We start from the raw sequence: 20,356 nt of genomic DNA on the forward strand, positions 1-20,356 counted from the left end.
GGTATTCATGTGTGATTTCCACAAGCCTCTGTACATGTAGAAGGAGAAACACGGCATGTCTGGATGACTCGCCTTCATCTTTTTAGCTGCGATTGTTATGAAGCTCGCAGTGGCGCGGTCTTTCTGGCGTCACTTTCTGTGTGGGCGCAGTCTTTCTGGCGTCACTTCCTCTCCGAACTCACTTTGTAAACGATCAGTGAGTCCATACAAAGCTAAGTGCCGGAGATTCAAGAAATACACGGCTGACTTACCCGTGTAAAAATTTGTCCGAGGAGGAGGACCTTAAACGCTGGTTTAGTGTGGCTGAAACGGGGCTTAGGCTAAATAATTATTTGTTTAAGGGGTTAAACGACTTAGTGTAGACATGGCCTGAGACACATCAGCACTTCCTCTCTTGAGGATTTAATTGCTGCTGTAAAGAGGCAGCAATAAAGCCCCTTTAAAGCCTTCTTTAAATGTTGCGTCACATTTTATGATCCTTTAACAGGACTCTGATGAGGCAGACATATCATTTTGAAAGGCAGTATCACATATTATCCAGTTATTGAGATACGTTTGTGGTTAAAAGTTTACTTTGTCCCATTGTATTCAAGTATCCTCTGAGTGTGTGCTTGTTCTTCCTAGTGTGCTGATGTCCGCAGTACCGTCACCACGCTATAAAGGCCAATGCTTTCTCACGCTGTTCGCCCCACAACCAGAAAAGGAAACACAACCTTCTCGCTCTGCTTGCGTCTTCTGTGTCTGTCTTACCGGACTGGTCAGACACGGAACGCCTTGCTCAATTCGCTTGTTGCACTTTCATGCATGGCATCATGCGAGAATTCGGCATTCCTTATACAAGCTCATTTCTGCCAGTTTTGCTTTTTCTTTGGAATTGTGGGAAACAATTGAAAACGTAAAATCCTGCATACATGAAGTAAGCCTGCTCTGAATGAAAGCAGCAAGACTCCATTGTCAATATACTGTAAGTGTTGGCACTTGTAATCAAAATCCAGATACCAATTTAAATGTTCTAGTGGTTTACAATTAAGGTCGTGAACTTATTTTTACACTTAACAATGTTATATAGTAGTGTTGTCCCGATACCAATATTTTGGTACCGGTAATAAAATTATTTTGATACTTTTCGATACTTTTCTAAATAATGAGGACCACAAAAAATTGCATTATTAGTTTTATTTTAACAAAAAATCTTAGGGTACATTAAACATATGTTTCTTATTGTCCTTAAATAAAATAGTGAACATACAAGACAACTTGTCTTTTAGTAGTAAGTAAACAAACAAAGGCTCCTAATTTAGTCTGCTGACATATGCAGTAACATATTGTGTCATTTATCATTCTATTATTTTGTCAAAATTATTAAGGACAAGTGGTAGAAAATTAATTATTAATCTACTTGTTCATTTAATGTTAATATCTGGTTACTTTCTATTTTAACATGTTCTATCTACACTTCTGTTAAAATGTAATAATCACTTATTCTTCTGTTGTTTGATACTTTACATTAGTTTTGGATGATACCACAAATTTGGGTATCAATCCGATATCAAGTAGTTACAGGATCATACATTGGTCATATTCAAAGTCCTCATGTGACCAGGGACGTATTTCCTGAGTTTATAAACATAATATACATTTTTTTAAAACAAAAGAAGATGTTGTAATGCCAAAAAAATATCGACGTAATCATAGTAGCATCGACTTGACACGCTCCTGTACTTGGTATCATTACAGTGGATGCAGAGGTGGGTAGTAACGCGCTACATTTACTCCGTTACATCTACTTGAGTAACTTTTGGGATAAATTGTACTTCTAAGAGTAGTTTTAATGCAACATACTTTTACTTTTACTTGAGTATATTTATAGAGAAGAAACGCTACTTTTACTCCGCTACTTTTATCTACATTCAGCTCGCTACTCGCTACTAATTTTTTATCGATCTGTTAATGCACGCTTTGTTTGTTTTGGTTTGTCAGACAGACCTTCATAGTGTTTCAACAAATACAGTCACTGGTGACGTTCACTCCGTTCCACCAATCAGATGCAGTCACCGGTGACGTTGGACCAATCAAACAGAGCCAGGTGGTCACATGACCTGACTTAAACAAGTTGAAAAACGTATTGGGGTATTACCATTTAGTGGTCAATTGTACGGAATATGTACTGTACTGTGCAATCTACTAATAAAAGTTCCAATCAATCAATCAAAAGTGTGAAGGAAAAAAATACCCTTTTTTGTTTCAACCGTACATCCCGTCAAAAGCCTAAAGACTGACTGCACAGTTCCTGTCTTCACAATAAAAGTGCCGCTCCATCGCGCCTGCGCTTTCAAAATAAGAGTCTCCGAAAGCCAGCGCAAACAAGCTAGCAAGCTACGGAGTTTGCCGCCAATGTATTTCTTGTAAAGTGTATAAAAACGAATATGGAAGCTGGACGAATAAGAAGCCAAAAACCAACCACTTTCATGTGGTTTTAGACAGAAAGGAGGAACTTTTTTTCTCCTCCATTTGAAAACGTGGACGTTACCAGCACTGCTGTCTGATTACAATCAATGCAAGTCATCAGAATCAGGTAATACACCAACTTATATTCTTGTTTTCATGAAATAAAGGAATCTATATGTGTTAAACATGCATGTATATTCATTAAAACACCTTTAACATGTAAACAAAAACGGCAAAATAAATAAATATAAATTATATACTGTATATATCAATGTATGTATATATATATATATGTGTATATATTAGAGATGCGCGGTTTGCGGGCACAACCGCGGAGTCCGCGGATTATCCGCGGATCGGGCGGATGAAATTTTAAAAAATTAGATTTTATCCGCGGGTCGGGTCGGGTCGGGCGGTTGAAATAAAAAAAAATTAGATTTTAAATAGATTAAGGCGGGTGGCAGTTAAACCAATTCGGAAATATATATACATAGTTAAATGTTGTTACCCACATACGAAAAACGAGCAGGCACCTGCTGCATATGCCACAACAGAAGAAAAAAAAAAAAAGAGATGGACACTTTTACGGAGCGGAGAAGGGACGCCTCGCCGGGGTCCGAGACCGAGGCCCCTTCCCCCGAGAGGGCCCCACCGGGAGCCGTAGCTGAGGCGATCCGCGAGAAGGGCCCGACGCACGTCCAGGGTCACCACCGCACCGACACCCCGCCTCGTCCGCCTTCGCCGCGGCCGGCGTCACGCGCAGCAGGTAAGCAGCTTGCCTGCCCGCCGCCCCCGTGGCCGGGGGCTCGTAACAGGGGTCACTCCGCGCGCTCCGCCCGCGCAGCTTACCTGCCCGCCAGCCCTGTTGCCGGGGGCGCGTAGCAGGGGTCACTCCGCGCGCAGTGCGCTCACGAAGGGGGTGGGGCTCACCCTGGTTGATATAGACAGCAGGACGGTGGCCATGGAAGTCGGAACCCGCTAAGGAGTGTGTAACAACCCACCTGCCGAATCAACTAGCCCTGAAAATGGATGGCGCTGGAGCGTCGGGCCCATACCCGGCCGTCGCCGGCAGCGAGACGCGCTTGGAGGTGCGCTCAGCGCGGCTCCCATATGATTGCGCACTGGTGTGCGTCTGGGTCGTGACAGCGTGGCACGCGAATGTCTGTGCTGCTTTGGATCAGTCTCCTTTCTTTAACAGGCAAAAGCTTTATAACCTCACTAATGCCTTGCATCGTCTATATTAGATATATAACAACGGGCGGGTGTGGGCGGGTGCGGTTCTGATCAAATGTTAGGTCGGGTGGATGGCGGATGGTTGACGACTTTCTGATGCGGTTGCGGATGAAATAATTGCCTATCCGCGCATCTCTAGTATATATATATATATATGTGTATATATATATGTGTGTGTGTGTGTGTGTATATGTTACTCATCAGTTACTCAGTACTTGAGTAGTTTTTTCACAACATACTTTTTACTTTTACTCAAGTAAATATTTGGGTGACTACTCCTTACTTTTACTTGAGTAATAAATCTCTAAAGTAACAGTACTCTTACTTGAGTACAATTTCTGGCTACTCTACCCACCTCTGAGTGGATGTTAGGTGTAGATCCACCAATGGCGTTTGTTTACATTTTGATGCCGGTGAGCTACGGTGTGTAGTGAAGCATTTTTAGCTATTCCTCGTCCTGCAGGGATGACACTTGTAAGAAACATACTTTATTTGTCGCCATGAAGGCGAGGATTAGTGATTTAGAAGAAGCTAAAACACTGCCGACAGCGGCTGGACTTTAGGCGCTAACTAGCTAGCTATGTCTTAAAGCACCTCTTCTTGAGGGCGTTTCAGTGTTATAACTTCACCTTTATCGTTAGTTTTTAAGCCAAAATGCGTCCGTTCTCCCTTTTCTATCTACACACTATGTCTGCTTGTAAGTACTTCGTGATTGTGCGCTATCGAACATGCTCGTCTGCTGGTAAACCAGCAATGACACAACGTGACGACGACGGGGGTGCGGGGGACCGGTACTTTTCAGTGGTGGTATAGTACTGAATATGATTCAATAGTATCACAGTACTTTACTAATACCGGTATACCGTACAACCCTATTATATAGTAACAAAATGTGACACAATGCAGCATATTAGGATTGCATTGAGCATTATTGTTGCATTATTGCACTATGTTGAGGGGGTCTCTACATTATAAGTAGCAGAAAGTTGAGGGAATGACTATGGGAAATCCCAAATGGCATCTGGAAGTGAGATGTACTGAGGAAGCATGTGGCTTGAATAGGGCAGGCAAGGATGTTTGTTGCACAAACTAACCGTCACAATGAATCCAGCTCTGACTGGGGGGCAGTGGGGGTGGCTAAGGAATTCCAGCTATGGCCAACAAAAACCATGACAACATGACAATTCTGGGAGGCTGTGACACAGCTGTGCTCACTTTTGACATTAAAAACATTGTAAACACGCATAGCTGCAACTAAATGTGGTCATTGTTTTGAAGGGCCAAATTTAGTGTGCACTCTGTTATTATCTGTACTTACTGTGCATGTATATATTTCAATAAAATATAAAACAGAAAATAAAATATATTACCGGTATTATTATCATTATTATTGTTATTATTTGATGGGAAGCAGCATTACAAAGACAACTATCTTTAGCCTTCTGGTCGGCTTGTAAATCTCCAGAATAATTAAGGTCCTGGCACAGCAAGAGGTCACTATTTTCCTTGGCCAGAAGAAACTGGAGGTTGAAAAATTCATACTTAAGAAAAAAATAACTCAAAAGCAGCAAACGGAAAGAGATCCACAGCACATTCCTGTTGTAGCATCGGAAGGGGTGTGGGGGACGGGGGGAGACCCGGTCACCTCAGAAGGGGTGTGGGGGACGGGGGGAGACCCGGTCACCTCAGATGCATTATGTTACCCATGGGATTCTGTTTTTTTTTACCTTTTGTTATCGTTCACATTCAACAGACTATTCATATGTAGGAGAAATATGACTTAGACGACATGTATGCAGTTTTTTTCAACTTGTCTTGTGCTCTATTGGCCACAGTAGATTTGGACAAAAACATACTCTCAGGAATGTAAGCGATAAACTGCAATTGATAAAATCACAGAACAAAATGTGGCGGTTGTGAATTATATTTGTGAGAGCCCCTATGGGTGGTGCTCGGAACGCTTTGAAAGACAAGCTACATTTAGAAAGACTGATTTCCGTGATGTCCTCTGGCTGACACAAGTAACATTATCAGGGACGAGGCTAAACATGTTACACACCGAGTAACAGAACAAACATGACGTCATGCTAATCGCTAAGCTAGCCGCGAAGCGAGCTTGAAACAATACAAGAAAGAAGTGCTTGGTAAACTTTAAGACTAGAAAGTGAGCAGCTATTAACAGGCTAGCAATTGCATTAATAAAAAATGTACTTAATATTAGTAAAATAATGTAAAATAAAATAACAATGCTCCGTTGTTGTGTAGCCACCAGGTGTACACGTAAGGGGAGGGCAGATCGATCCAATAACAGTATAGTAGTGTTGATACCAAGGGTGATATCAGTATATGATCAATATTAGAGTGATTAGATCAATATTTGTACTATCACAAAATAATTTCATGTGTGTTGTTTAAAACTCAGGGACAAAGGAGGACTGTGAGGGGAAAAAACCAAAGCATTTAAATGAGTAGTCGATAGGGTTGCGTTACAGACGATATACGATATAAATAGGTGTGTAACAATTTGTTTTAACAACGATTCAATTTGATTTTTGTGGTTGCAAATACGATTTAGGAACAAGCTAATTTTTTTAAACGATTCAATCCGAAATGATTTAGTGAGTTGAAATCGATTCAGTAGCTTTTTAGCAAAAAAAAAAAAAAATCAACCAGTGTGGCTATGAAATAAATATTGGATAAAATACTGGATACTGGACACTACAGGTGAAGCTTACTATATTCCTGTTATTTCTTGTAAAGGAATTATCTATGAATAAATTATGGACACAAACAACAATCAATGGCCAGTGCATTCATGTTATTTCAATGAAAGTACAGTAAGTATAGATTTACCTGCAATATAAAGTTCCTTGACCCAGCTATACAGTCACTTCCATTTTGTGTGGCTTAAAGTTGTGTTGCGGCTTAAAATCATTGTGTCGTGTCGTTTGTATTTGTAGTGGCTTTTACAATCGTGCTGTAGCTGAAAGTTGTTGTGTTGTAATTAATGATATTGTCTTGTGGCATTTGCGTTTGTTGTGACTATCTCAGCCACCGTAGTTTTTCAGCATTTTTGTTTTGATGACGTCACACACAGGCAAAATAAACTTAATGTTTAACTTTCTTACTTTTAAAAGTGCTAAACTTCATATCAAGTCTGTCGTTCTTAAATCCAATGTTTTCCTTTTTCCTGTACCGATAAAATAGATTGCCTGTGCATCGGTTGGGAACATCTCTGCGCTGCTGACCCGTCTCCGCTCGGGATGGTTTCCTGCTGGCCCCACTATGGACTGGACTCTTACTATTATGTTGGATCCACTATGGACTGGACTCTCACAATATTATGTCAGACCCACTCGACATCCATTGCATTCGGTCTCCCCTAGAGGGGGGGGGTTACCCACATATGCGGTCCTCTCCAAGGTTTCTCATAGTCATTCACATCGATGTCCCACTGGGGTGAGTTTTTCCTTGCCCTTATGTGAGCTCTGTACCGAGGATGTCGTTGTGGCTTGTGCAGCCCTTTGAGACACTTGTGATTTAGGGCTATATAAATAAACAATGATTGATTGATTTCCTTTTAAAACAAAGGAAATACATTTTAACAGAAGTGTAAATAGAAACATGTTATAACAGAAAATAACCAGATATTAACAGTAAAAATCAACAACTAGATTATTATTAATTTCGAATAATAATAATATGTATAATTATCAGACAAAAAAGTGACATGACTAAGCCATAGTCATACACACACACACAAAAAAAAATTGCATAATTGCATAACAGTGTTGCGGCTTAATTTGACTCAACACGGGAAACTTCACCCGGCCCGGACACGGAAAGGATTGACAGATTGATAGCTTTTTCAGATATTACCAGTAAATTAGCAAATAGATTAATAATAGTTTTGAAAAAAATATTAAAGATTTATAATCATCAGACGAACTGTCTATTAGGGCTGGGCGGTATACCAATATTACAGTTAATACCAATATATTTTAGAAAGAGACATATATTTGAGACAATACCGCCATACAGGTATCTTTTGATGTGGTTTTGTATCGGCCGTTTAAGGCAATGCACCGCTGCTGAGGGGCCCGGCAAGCACCACAGCTGAAGAGGGGTCCGGCGCGCGGGAAAGGTCTAGCGTGCATCCGGCTAATATGCCCGTACCGTAGCTCCAGCGGCTGGCGGCTCCTATTTATTAACCAGAGGTAACATAAGCCGGTGAAAATATTTAACGGAACAGCCACCAGGGCAGACAAACTGCCGCTGCTAACTGCTAAATCCAACAAATACAGTTCAGCTGAAACCTTCGCTGACGTCACACGTCGCTTGGCAACACACACACACGCAGCTCTAATAAACTTCTCAACTGTATATATGACATATACTTAACGTTTAGTTTTTTTTTTAAGAAACACAATTACTTTCCTTAGAAACTAATTATATTTAAAGAGTAATTTAATACATTTTTAAATTACATTTTTGGTTGACGAGTAACAACAATTAGTAACTTTTTAAAAGTAACTTTCAGAACACTGATAGTAACAGTAATGTGATATTGAGTTTAAAATAAACACTTTGCACGTTTTGTTTACAATACCGATATAAATAATACAAAACCCAAAACCAGTGAAGTTGGCACGTTGTTTAAATAGTAAATAAGAACAGAATACAATGATTTGCAAATCCTTTTCAACTTATTTTCAATTGAATACACTGCAAAGACAAGATACTTAACGTTTGAACTGGTAAACTTTGTTATTTTTTGTAAACATTAACTCATTTGGAATTTAATGCCTGCAACATGTTTAAAAAAAGCTGGCAAAAGTGGAAAAAAAGACTGAGAAAGTTGAGGAATGCTCAACCAACACTTATTTGGAACATTCCACAGGTGAACAGACTCATTGGGAACAGGTGGGTGCCCTGATTGGGTGTAAAAGCAGCTTCCATGAAATGCTCAGTCATTCACAAACAAGGATGGGGCGAGGGTCACCACTTTGTGAACAAATTTGTGAGCAAATTGTCGAACAGTTTAAGAACAACATTTCTCAACAAGCTATTGCAAGGAATTTATCATCATCAAAATGTTCAGAGAATCTGGAGAAATCACTGCACATAAGCGGAAATGCCGAAAACCAGCCTGTGCCCTTCGATCCCTCAGGCGGTACTGCATCAAAAACCGACATTGGTGTGTAAATGATATCACCACATGGACTCAGGAACACTTCAGAAAACCACTGTCAGTAACTACAGTTTGTCGCTACATCTGTAAGTGCAAGTTAAAACTGTACTATGCAAAGCGAAAGCCATTTATCAACAACACCCAGAAACGCCGCTGGCTTAGCGGGGCTCAAGCTCATCTAAGATGTACTGATGCAAAGTGGAAAAGTGTTCTGTGGTCTGACGAGTCCATCCATCATCCATCCATTTACTACCGCTTATTCCCTTCGGGGTCACGGGGGGCGCTGGAGCCTATCTCAGCTACAATCGGGCGGAAGGCGGGGTACACCCTGGACAAGTCGCCACCTCGTCACAGGGCCAACACAGATAGACAGACAACATTCACACTCACATTCACACACTAGGGCCAATTTAGTGTTGCCAATCAACCTATCCCCAGGTGCATGTCTTTGGAGGTGAGAGGAAGCCGGAGTACCCGGAGGGAACCCACGCAGTCACGGGGAGGACATGCAAACTCCACACAGAAAAATCCCGAGGCCGGGATTGAACTCACGAGTCCGCATTTCAAATTGTTTTTGGAAACTGTGGACGTCGTGTCCTCCGGACCAAAGAGGAGAAGAACCATCCGGACTGTTATAGGCACAAAGTTCAGAAGCCAGCATCTGTGATGGTATGGGGGTGTATTAGTGCCCAAGACATGGGTAACTAACACATCTGTGAAGCCACCATTAATGCTGGGAGGTACATACAGGTTTTGGTGCAGCATAACTGGAAATGCTGATTATCGGTCCTGCTAAACACCGACATTTATTTGATAATACCACCTTAACATTTGACAACCAAACAATTACACAAAGCGACTCAGTAAAGAATCTGGGTATTATCTTCGACCCAACTCTCTCCTTTGAGTCACACATTAAGAGTGTTACTAAAACGGCCTTCTTTCATCTCCGTAATATCGCTAAAATTCGTTCCATTTTGTCCACTAGCGACGCTGAGATCATTATTCATGCGTTCGTTACGTCTCGTCTCGATTACTGTAACGTATTATTTTCGGGTCTCCCTATGTCTAGCATTAAAAGATTACAGTTGGTACAAAATGCGGCTGCTAGACTTTTGACAAGAACAAGAAAGTTTGATCATATTACGCCTATACTGGCTCACCTGCACTGGCTTCCTGTGCACTTAAGATGCGACTTTAAGGTTTTACTACTTACGTATAAAATACTACACGGTCTAGCTCCAGCCTATCTTACCGATTGTATTGTACCATATGTCCCGGCAAGAAATCTGCGTTCAAAGAACTCCGGCTTATTAGTGATTCCCAGAGCCCAAAAAAAGTCTGCGGGCTGTAGAGCGTTTTCTATTCGGGCTCCAGCACTATGGAATGCCCTCCCGGTAACAGTTAGAGATGCTACCTCAGTAGAAACATTTAAGTCCCATCTCAAAACTCATTTGTATACTCTAGCCTTTGAATAGCCCCCCTTTTTTAGACCAGTTGATCTGCCGTTTCTTTTCTTTTCTCCTCTGCTCCCCCCTATCCCTTGTGGAGGGGAAGACACACAGATCCGGTGGCCATGGATGGGGTGCTGGCTGTCCGGGGTCGGGACCCGGGGTGGACCGCTCGCCTGTATATTGGTTGGGAACATCTCTGCGCTGCTGACCCGTCTCCGCTCGGGATGGTTTCCTGCTGACCCCACTGTGGACTGGACTCTTACTGTTATGCTGGATCCACTATGGACTGGACTCTCACAATATTATGTTAGACCCACTCGACATCCATTGCATTCGGTCTCCCTAGAGGGGGGGGGTTACCCACATATGCGGTCCTCTCCAAGGTTTCTCATAGTCATTCACATCGACGTCCCACTGGGGTGAGTTTTTCCTTGCCCTTATGTGGGCTATACCGAGGATGTCGTTGTGGCTTGTGCAGCCCTTTGAGACACTTGTGATTTAGGGCTATATAAATAAACATTGATTGATTGATTGATATGTTTCCATCCAAGCAACGTTTTTTTTATGGGCGCCCCTGCTTATTTCAGCAAGACAATGCCAAGCCACATTCTGCACGTGTTACAACAACGTGGCTTCGTAGTAAAAGAGTGCGGGTACTAGACTGGCCTACTCAGTGGCCTAGTGGTTAGAGTGCCCGCCCTGAGATCGGTAGGTTGTGAGTTCAAACCCCGGCCGAGTCATACCAAAGACTGTAAAAATGGGACCCATTTCCTCCCTGCTTGGCACTCAGCATCAAGGGTTGGGATTGGGGGTTAAATCACCAAAAATGATTCCCGGGCGCGGCACCGCTGCTGCCCACTGCTCCCCTCACCAGGGGGTGATCAAAGGGGATGGTCAAATGCAGAGGACACATTTCACCACACCTAGTGTGTGTGTGTGACAATCATTGGTACTTTAATTTAATTAATTAATTAATTTTTTGTAGTCCAGACCTGTCTCCCATTGAAAACGTGTGACGCAATATTAAGGGTAAAATATGACAACAGAGACCCCGGACTCATACTTGCCAACCCTCCCGAATTTTCCGGGAGACTCACGAATTTCAATGCCTCTCCCGAAAATCTCCCGGGACAACCATTCTCCCGAATTTCTCCCGATTTCCAGCCGGACAACAATATTGGTCCATGCGGACCTGAGTGAGGACAGCCTGTCGTCACGTCCGCTTTTCCTCCATATAAATAGCATGCCGGCCCAGTCACGTTATAACATCTACGGCTTTTGGAGAGTGCACAACTGCACACACAACAAGAAGGAGACGAAGCAGAAGAACGAAGAAGAGACAGTCATGGCGACGACGAGTAAGAAGAAGAAATACGCTTGCAAGTTCCAAAATGATTGGAAACAAGCATTTCAGTTCATCCAGGACAGCTCGAAGGGAAATGGGTATGCTGCCTGCAAATTTTGTAGATCAGACTTCTCCATTGAACACGGTGGCCGAATGGATATAGTCACTCATGAACGGTCAGAGAAGCACAAGGCGGCGGCAACGCAGCATCGGTCACAGCCCAGTATTATGGGCCACCTTGCTAAATGGAGACCCGAGGGTGTAACATATGCCGAGACAAAGATGGCTATGCTGATAGCTGCAAGCAACATCCCGTTCTTATTTGCGGATGTTTTCAACGAATCTGTGAAGGATATGTTCCCGGATTCAGGGATCGCTCGCCAGTACTCAAATGGCAGAACAAAGGCTACTCAAATAGTGAAAGGTCAGTGTTATTTTTTTTTTAAGTAAGCAGCAAGTACAGTACAGTTAGTAGAACAACTGTGTTTACATTACTGTGTATTTGATAGGTGCTAGATATTTGATAGATATATACATATATATATATACAAGAAATACTTGAATTTCAGTGAATTCTAGCTATAAATATACTCTTCCCCCCTCAACCCCGCCCCCCGGCCCCGCCCACCTTTATGTTTTCTGCTGGTGGTGTGCCTTGAGATTTTTTCAAATAAAAAAATGTGCCTTGGCTCAGAAAAGGTTGAAAAACACTGCCCTAAAGGAGTGTATTAAATTTGGTGGTGTGAACACCGTAAAGTTACCTTTGGTGTTTTGTAAAGCTTAATGAGCTGTGTGAGAAAACTTCAAATCAGATAAGACTTATGGACTCAAATCATGTGGTGTATTTGTCAAAAAAAACGTATGTGTGCATGTATTTTTGTAAATGTTTACCTTTTTGTGTGCAAAGTGTACAAAAGTCACATTATACATTAGTCAGCATCACCCATGGTGTCAGCGCCACCTACCCAGAGATGGTTGTTGAAGTAAAAGGCGTCCAGCAGCTTGACGATGTAGCGGTGGTCGCATTTAGCCAGGATTTCGATCTCCACCATGTAGTCCTCCAACTCCTCCTCACATTTGGTCTGGATCACTTTGGCTGCAGCCAGAACGCCAGTCTCCTTGTTGCAGGCCTGATAAGGACACCATAGTGACTTTATGTTAAAGCTGAGCCACATCACATCAATTATTCATTTTCTTAACTTGGAGTGTGGAAGTAACCAGTGTAACAATGCAGGGTGGGTATTTCTGGATGCATGCCAGTGTGCATGTGCCCCTACTCAAACTATTAAAGGCTGACAGCCTAAACAACCTATTGGCTTCTGATGTCTCCCTGTCTTCTTACAGGAGCTGTGAGAAAACATCTGAATCAACACAAGAAGGTCGCAGCTACACACTCCTATACCCATCTCAGCACACTGTGTGTGTGTCTTTGTGTGTATGTGTGTGTGTGTGTGCTAGCCGCCCCCACCCGAGCAACACATAGTGCGCGTTAACAGTACATCTCCTCCAGGCCATCAAACCGTCAGTCTGACAGTCGGCCACTCCGTTAACAAGACTCGAAAGAGTAATCACTGGGCCACCAGATACTTTCACTCCTCTGTGAGCATCTCAACCTTCTGCTGTAAACCCCCACTATCTTGTGACCGATTTTTTCAACTCCCTTATTTTTAAGGCCACAGTGGATGATGCACAAGTACTTTTAAAGGAAGTTTGTTCTACTTCAATAAAACTATTCAGTCAACAGAAACCAATGCAGGGCTGCACCTTTGTTTGCTGTGAATATTTTAATACCACGACAATGCATTTGTAGTGTTCTGGCTAGGGATGTTTTGTTTAGGGTTTTATGCTTTCGGTTCCGATCAATCATTAGTGAGATCGGCCGATAACAATTCCGATCATGTATTAACTATACATTTTTACATTTGTTTATTGTGAGTGGCTTTGACAGTTTTACAAAATCAACATGATATTCAAACCAGTTATTTTTTCTCTTTCATTACATACAATTGTTTGAGCAAAACAAAGTCAAAAGTACACAAAAACTAAAAAGTCAAATCTACTAATTCTCTGAAATCCTTTGGTTTTTAACCTTAAAGTCTTCTATTTTCTGTTACGAAATGACTTTGAATAAATATAAATATCAACCTAATCACTCTAGTATCGATCATATACTGGTATTCTACCCCAATTTCTAGATCGATCCACCCTCCTAATACGTATTGTTGCAGTTATATCATCCTCTCCTGTTAATAATTGCTTACATTCTGCTGTCACGCGGTTCCATCGACACTTCATACACTTCACTAAGCACTGATTTCTCATGTTGTTTCGAGCTAGCTTAGCAGTTAGCTTAGCTATTAGCAAGCTACTTGGAAAATATAGTAAGCTAAGCTACAAGTTACTCTCGATTAAATGTAGCTAGGCTATAGGGGAAGCTATCCCCGGATAATTGTATCAAGCTACATTACAAGCTACACAGCAAAAGTAGCTTGCTACATCAAAGCTACATTTAACAGTATGTATATCTATGGGCCCACATGTATAATATCAATCAATGTTAATGTAACTCAGAGTGTACAAATGGACCCAATAAGGGTCTATTACTATTAACTATCTGTCATTCAGCTTGGCACACCTTACAACTACCTCTCGGGGTCCCCACACCCCACTGTATGTATTTACTTAGTTTGCCTTTTCTTTGTCCCACCCCTATATTGTCATTAATTTTCTCTGCCTACAGTGAGAAAAAACCTTGACAACAAAAAAACGACTTGTGTGTTGTTTGGGAACAGTTGGTAATTATGTGGAATAAAACTTTTCATGAACTCAAATCACCTTAATGTGTGTTCCTAAATATGTGTTGGACATCTTAAATGAAGAGAGCAGTTATGATTTTGGTTTACAGAGTAAACAACTAAAAACTAAGGTTTTGGGCATTTTTTTCTTAGCGAGATGTAGCTTGTTACTGCCCATCACTGCCTGCTCCCGGCTTGCTCTCGGTGTGTAACATGTTTAACCTCGTGCTCTAGTGATAATTTTACTTGATGGTGAAACTATAAATCCTAAGAAATAAAAAAAAATTTTGTCGTAATGGAGGTGGTTATTAATAAATTAGGCGAGTGGCTCACTGTGTATGCAGACTCATAATTAGCTGCTAGTCGCTTGTCAGCCGGGGGTCTAAAACATATAAGGTGTCAGCCGGAGGGGATCAACAATAATAGGCATTAATCTGCAATGGCGATCACATACAGGGTTTCCCCTTAAGGTAATTGAAGTACAAATCACACAAAGTCTGACGCTATTTTTAATTTTTTATTACCAATCTTATAATAACAAATGGCACAATACCAACAGGTTTTACCTCCCGTGCAAACACTTTTGTCTCTGTGCTTCCCCCGACACAACAACACGTCCTCATTCTCCGCCAATCACCTTTTAGGCACGCACGGACGTTTGCAAACATGAGAAAAACTGACATCAAATCCACACAACACGAATATTAAACATTAACACCAGCTAGTTACAGTATGAATTGATATATATATATATATATATATATATATATAGCCTATTATTTGCGCACTATCGGCAAGTGATGTACCGAAAACTCAACCACAGAAAAAAGACTGCGCTGCCGAACCCGGATGTAAACGAAACGCACACGATTGTCTGGAGTGTTGTCAGCATGTCTGCAATGTTGACATAATTGTAAGATATCCCAGATTTGCCCGCAGACAGCCTTCTACAATGTTGCTAGTTGTTTTTAATTAAAAAAAACTCATTACAAGTCTCTAGACCAGGGGTGTCAAACTCATTTTAGATCGGGGGGGGGCCACATGGGCCGGACTAGTAAAATCACGGCGCGATAACTTAAAAATAAAGACAACTCCAGATTGTTTTCTTTGTTTAAAAATAGAACAAGCACATGCTGAAATTGTACAAATCATAATGTTGTTGTTGTTTTTTACACTTACATGTAGCGGTTAATAGTATTCTATCTTTATTTGTCGTTATTTATATTTTCTGAATAAATTATGTGATAATGTTCATCAATCAACCCATTGGTGTTCATTTTCAATCTATCAAGATAAAAAAAATTATAGTATGTTATTTATGTAGTTTGATCATTTTCCTCGACTGATGTACTAACCCATGTGGTTTTATTTTGTACATATGTAGCATCATCTACAAAGATACAAAGAATTGCTATTGCGACATCCAGTGGGCACATTTAGAACAGCTGTTTCTTTCATTCAAAAATTTCGGGTACATTTTTATACTTAGCAACTCATCCCGCGTGCCGGTTAAACCTGTTCGCGGACACCCCTGCTGTAGACACTCTCAACAAAGTATATTGTACAATGAGCAGCAACAATTGAAAATATGGCAAAACAATAAAATATATATGTTGATACTAATTAGTAACAGATTTGTTTTTAAATGTATACATTTTTTGAGTCTTTTTAAAGAAAATATAACACCATTATGCAAATTAGTCAATTACATCGTGGGGACCACGCTCATAACCACACACTGACAACGCCACCACCACCACAGGTATCTTGGCAGTCCGGGGTAAACCCTGACATCGATCTGCTCATCCCTGCTGGATAGTGGATAGCTCAGTGGCCTAGTGGTTAGAGTGTCCGCCCTGAGATCGGTAGGTTGTGAGTTCAAACCCCGGCCGAGTCATACCAAAGACTATAAAAATGGGACCCATTACCTCCCTGCTTGGCACTCAGCATTAAGGGTTGGAATTGGGGGTTAAATCACCAAAATTATTTCCGAGCGCGGCCACCGCTGCTGCTCACTGCTCCCCTCACCTCCCAGGGGGTGAACAAGGGGATGGGTCAAATGCAGAGGACAACTTTCACCACACCTAGTGTGTGTGTGACAATCATTGGTACTTTAACTTAACTTAATACTAATCTTTTTTTTTCATCCCGCATCGAATAAATCTATTTTTACAGCAGCACTTGGCATCTGTAAAGCTGCAGTGTACAACAAAGTTTAATCAAAAAGTAATGCAACACCTTTACACCAATACAATATCTATAACAATACATATAGTAATATATCGCTATAATTAAAGCAATATTACTGCTCCTGTCAATCACTGAAGAGCATATATAGTTTTCCGTACTGGACACAGTTTGTCTGTATAGAAAAAAAACACTGACAGAAAGAAACCCTCATTAAATTTGGCCTCCTGCAATAATATTACAACTGATCAGTGGCTGATCAATGGACACATGTTTAGTTCTGTCTATAAATCACATGAACAGACAATACATAGATAGCATTTTGTTGTTAAACTGAGGACATGTTTTTTTGTCAACACTACATACATTAGACATGTTCGTCTTTCAAGGCTTCATGATTTGTCACTCTATAATCACAAGTGTTTAAAGTGCCAGGCAAACCCCTGCTCTATGTCAAAGCAATAACATTATTCTTTAGGAAAATATATCTAACAATGTAACTGTTTCCAGCATCATTATTCTGCTCAATCTGACATTGGCATTCTCCCACTCCATTAACATCAATTGATTCATGTATTGCTAGTTTAGCGCAGTGTTTTTCAACCTTTTTTTAGCCAAGGCACATTTTTAGCGAAAAAAAAAAAAATCCGGAGGCACAACACCAGCAGAAATGTATTAAAAACGAAACTCAGTTGACAGTAAAAAGTCGTCGTCACAATTGTTGGATATGACTTTCAACCATAACCAACCATGCATCAAGAGCTCTTGTCTCAAAGTAGATGTACTGTCACGACCCGTCACATCACGCCGTGACTTATTTGGAGTTTTTTTCTGTTTTCCTGTGTGTAGTGCTTTAGTTCTTGTCTTGCGCGCCTTTTTTCTATTTTTTTTGTATTTTCCTGTAGCAGTTTCATGTCTTCCTTTGAGCGATATTTGCCGCATCTACTTTTTTTTTTTATCCTTCTTCGTGGGGACATTGTCAATTGTCATGTCATGTTCAGATGTACAATGTGGACGCCATCTTTGCTCCACAGTAAGTCTTTGCTGTCGTCCAGCATTCTGTTTTTGTTTACTTCGTAGAGAGTTCAGTTTTAGTTTCGTTCTGCATAGCCTTCCCTAAGGTTCAATGCTTTTTCTTAGTGGCACTTACCTTTCGTTTATTTATTTTTTTAAGCATTTGATACCTTTTTACCTGCACGCTGCCTCCCGCTGTTACCGACATCTACAAAGCAATTAGCTACCTGCTGCCACCTACTGATATGCAAGAGTATTACACGGTGACTCTGCCGAGCTCTAGACAGCACCGACACTCAACAACAACACACAATTTTCAGACTATAATTACTGGTTCGCAAAAAATATTTTTTACACCAAATGGGTGAAATTAGATAATCTCCCACAGCACACCAGACTGTATTCCGCGGCACAGTGGTTGAAAAACACTGGCTTAGCGTAGCTGCATTGCATAAATGCATAAACTGTACACATAGACAATGACTCTAAAAGGTTACATAACAAGCACACACCTAACATAAGCACACACCTAAGTGGATGTTTAGTAAAGACAACTAAAAATTGAACTTTGCGAAAGCTACAACATGCTCTTATGAAACACAAACAGGTTTTCTGTAACGAGAAGGTGGAAATTAAACAAAAAATATAATAAACTGGCAAACACCTTACACAGCAAAGAGTGTGCCTACACTTTTTCACTCATGACAGAAATCATCGTGCAATGTCCGAGTACCTCTGTCAAAAAGTTTTCTTTGACGCTGCTCTTGAGACAAAGAAAGCCCCACAAAGTTTTGGTCTGTGTCACGCTTCATACAAGCTTTTTGTTGGGGGCTGGTTTCCATGGAGATGGAGTGGCTCTAGTCAGGCTTGCAGTTCATGTCGGTTTTGGTCTCGTCTCTGCTTTGCCGTGTTACTTTACACTCGGGATGTAATGATATCGGAAAATGTCATATCACGGTTATCATTTATCATCACGGTATTGTTGAATGTGCTCAAAAAGTTGCTCAAACAGCAATTTGTTTATACAAGTTCAGATTGTGGTATGTCGTGTTGCAGTAAAGATGTTAATGTCTCTTGTATTCATGATAGCTTTAAGCGAGCTAGCGCTAGCCGGTCTGCAAATTCAGGCATTGTGCGAGGCATTGTGGCTAAAGTGTGGCCAATGTTCGGACTGTCTCAATAAAATGACCCCTATTTATTGTGACATCCTTACTTTACACTAATATTCCTGGTATAAAAAAATAACACGCTATAGTTTTTGTAGCGACACAAAGTTCTAGCAACAATGCTGAGCACAGATAGTCTGTACTTACAGTATAACGACTTCTTGCTTCTTGTCTTTCCTGTTTGCAACCCTGCGACACATGCATGGGATTACCTCTCAGCCCGTATGACCTCACTCATTCATTGTCAGCTACACTGTGCGTCTTTTGTCCGTCTGACATCATCAACCCTCTGCCTGCATGCCACATCTGTTTAGTAATCAGTATGCAGAGAGTGTCTTGCTTAAGTCCGTCCATCACTGTAATCACATGCACGGTTGGCCAACAAATTGCACATTTGTCCAAATATTGGGGTCTTTTTTAGGCTAATTTAAATGATGTAAGGAAGTAATTTATACTGTGATCAATCATGATTAATCCAAATTCAAAAGTGCTATTAATCTGATTTAAGAAATGTATAATTTGACAGCACAATTTTTTATTATAATCCGATCTCAATTATCTTGATTTGATGTATTGTTTTAATAAGAGAACGGCGACGATATTTGGCATTATCACGGTATCTGCCTCTTTTTATCGGTATCTGTTTTTTGTTTATTTTTTACAACTACAACAGAACTATATCAGCAGATACAACATATGCACATATAATAGCATTATTTAGTATTTCAAAAACTAATTATTCAAGTAGATAGTTATAAACACTGCTTAAGCACCAGCCCGTTTGCCCTGCTTGTGTAAAGTTGCCTCTTTTTTTTTCACCGCAGCGTAGAGATGATGTTTGATAAGAAATTATCGAGTTCGAGCCTATTATCGAATCCTCTTATCGAATCGATTCTCTTATCGAGTCCAGATAGGTTGTTGTATATGGAAAAAAACACAATATTTGGTTTAACAAAAGCTCACTTTTATTATATAAGAAAAAAATTAAATCCAATAAATAAATAAATATTGACCGTTACCCCCCTAAAAAAATAAAATAAAATAAATAAATATTGACTGTTGTTACCCAAAGTATATTAAGTGGGATTTTTCAGAAAAACAAATATATACAGTAACACAAAAACAACCTGTCTCTGTGATCACTATAGGTGTATAAATAATAATATAGTGTTAAATAAAATCAGTCCCTTGGGCACAAAACTTAAAATAATACAGCTCTCCAAAAAGTGCACTTCTGCTGCTATTTGACATAACTGTTTGTTATGATGCTTTGACATTCTTGCACTTTATTTCTTTATTGAAAGAAAATTCTATGAAAAGAAAAGTTGTTAGCAAATGTGGTTACAAAGCTAAAAAATGAAAAGTTAAAGCTAAAAAAAGAAATACACTTTATTGGGTTAACATTATTTCTTTATAGGGGGAAAGATGTGATGTTATGAGCTAGTGAATATAACAACTACACTACCCAGCATGCAACGGGAGTGACGAGCATGTGCTGTAGCCCCGAAAAGTGTTGTTGCATG

The 20,356-nt window shown here is 40.6% G+C and overlaps 1 protein-coding gene across 1 annotated transcript in view; it reads right to left on the reverse strand.

The window, feature by feature from the left end:
- Positions 1 to 20,356, reverse strand: part of stk10 (serine/threonine kinase 10) — a 93,753-nt gene that overhangs the window by 57,514 nt on the left and 15,883 nt on the right. The window contains exon 2 of the mRNA XM_061962521.2: positions 12,637 to 12,801. Coding sequence (XP_061818505.1) covers positions 12,637 to 12,801 — 165 coding nt within the window. The remainder of the gene's footprint in view (positions 1 to 12,636; positions 12,802 to 20,356) is intronic.

This window comes from Nerophis lumbriciformis, linkage group LG09, assembly GCF_033978685.3.
Source record: "Nerophis lumbriciformis linkage group LG09, RoL_Nlum_v2.1, whole genome shotgun sequence".
In the NCBI taxonomy this organism is placed as follows: domain Eukaryota; kingdom Metazoa; phylum Chordata; class Actinopteri; order Syngnathiformes; family Syngnathidae; genus Nerophis; species Nerophis lumbriciformis.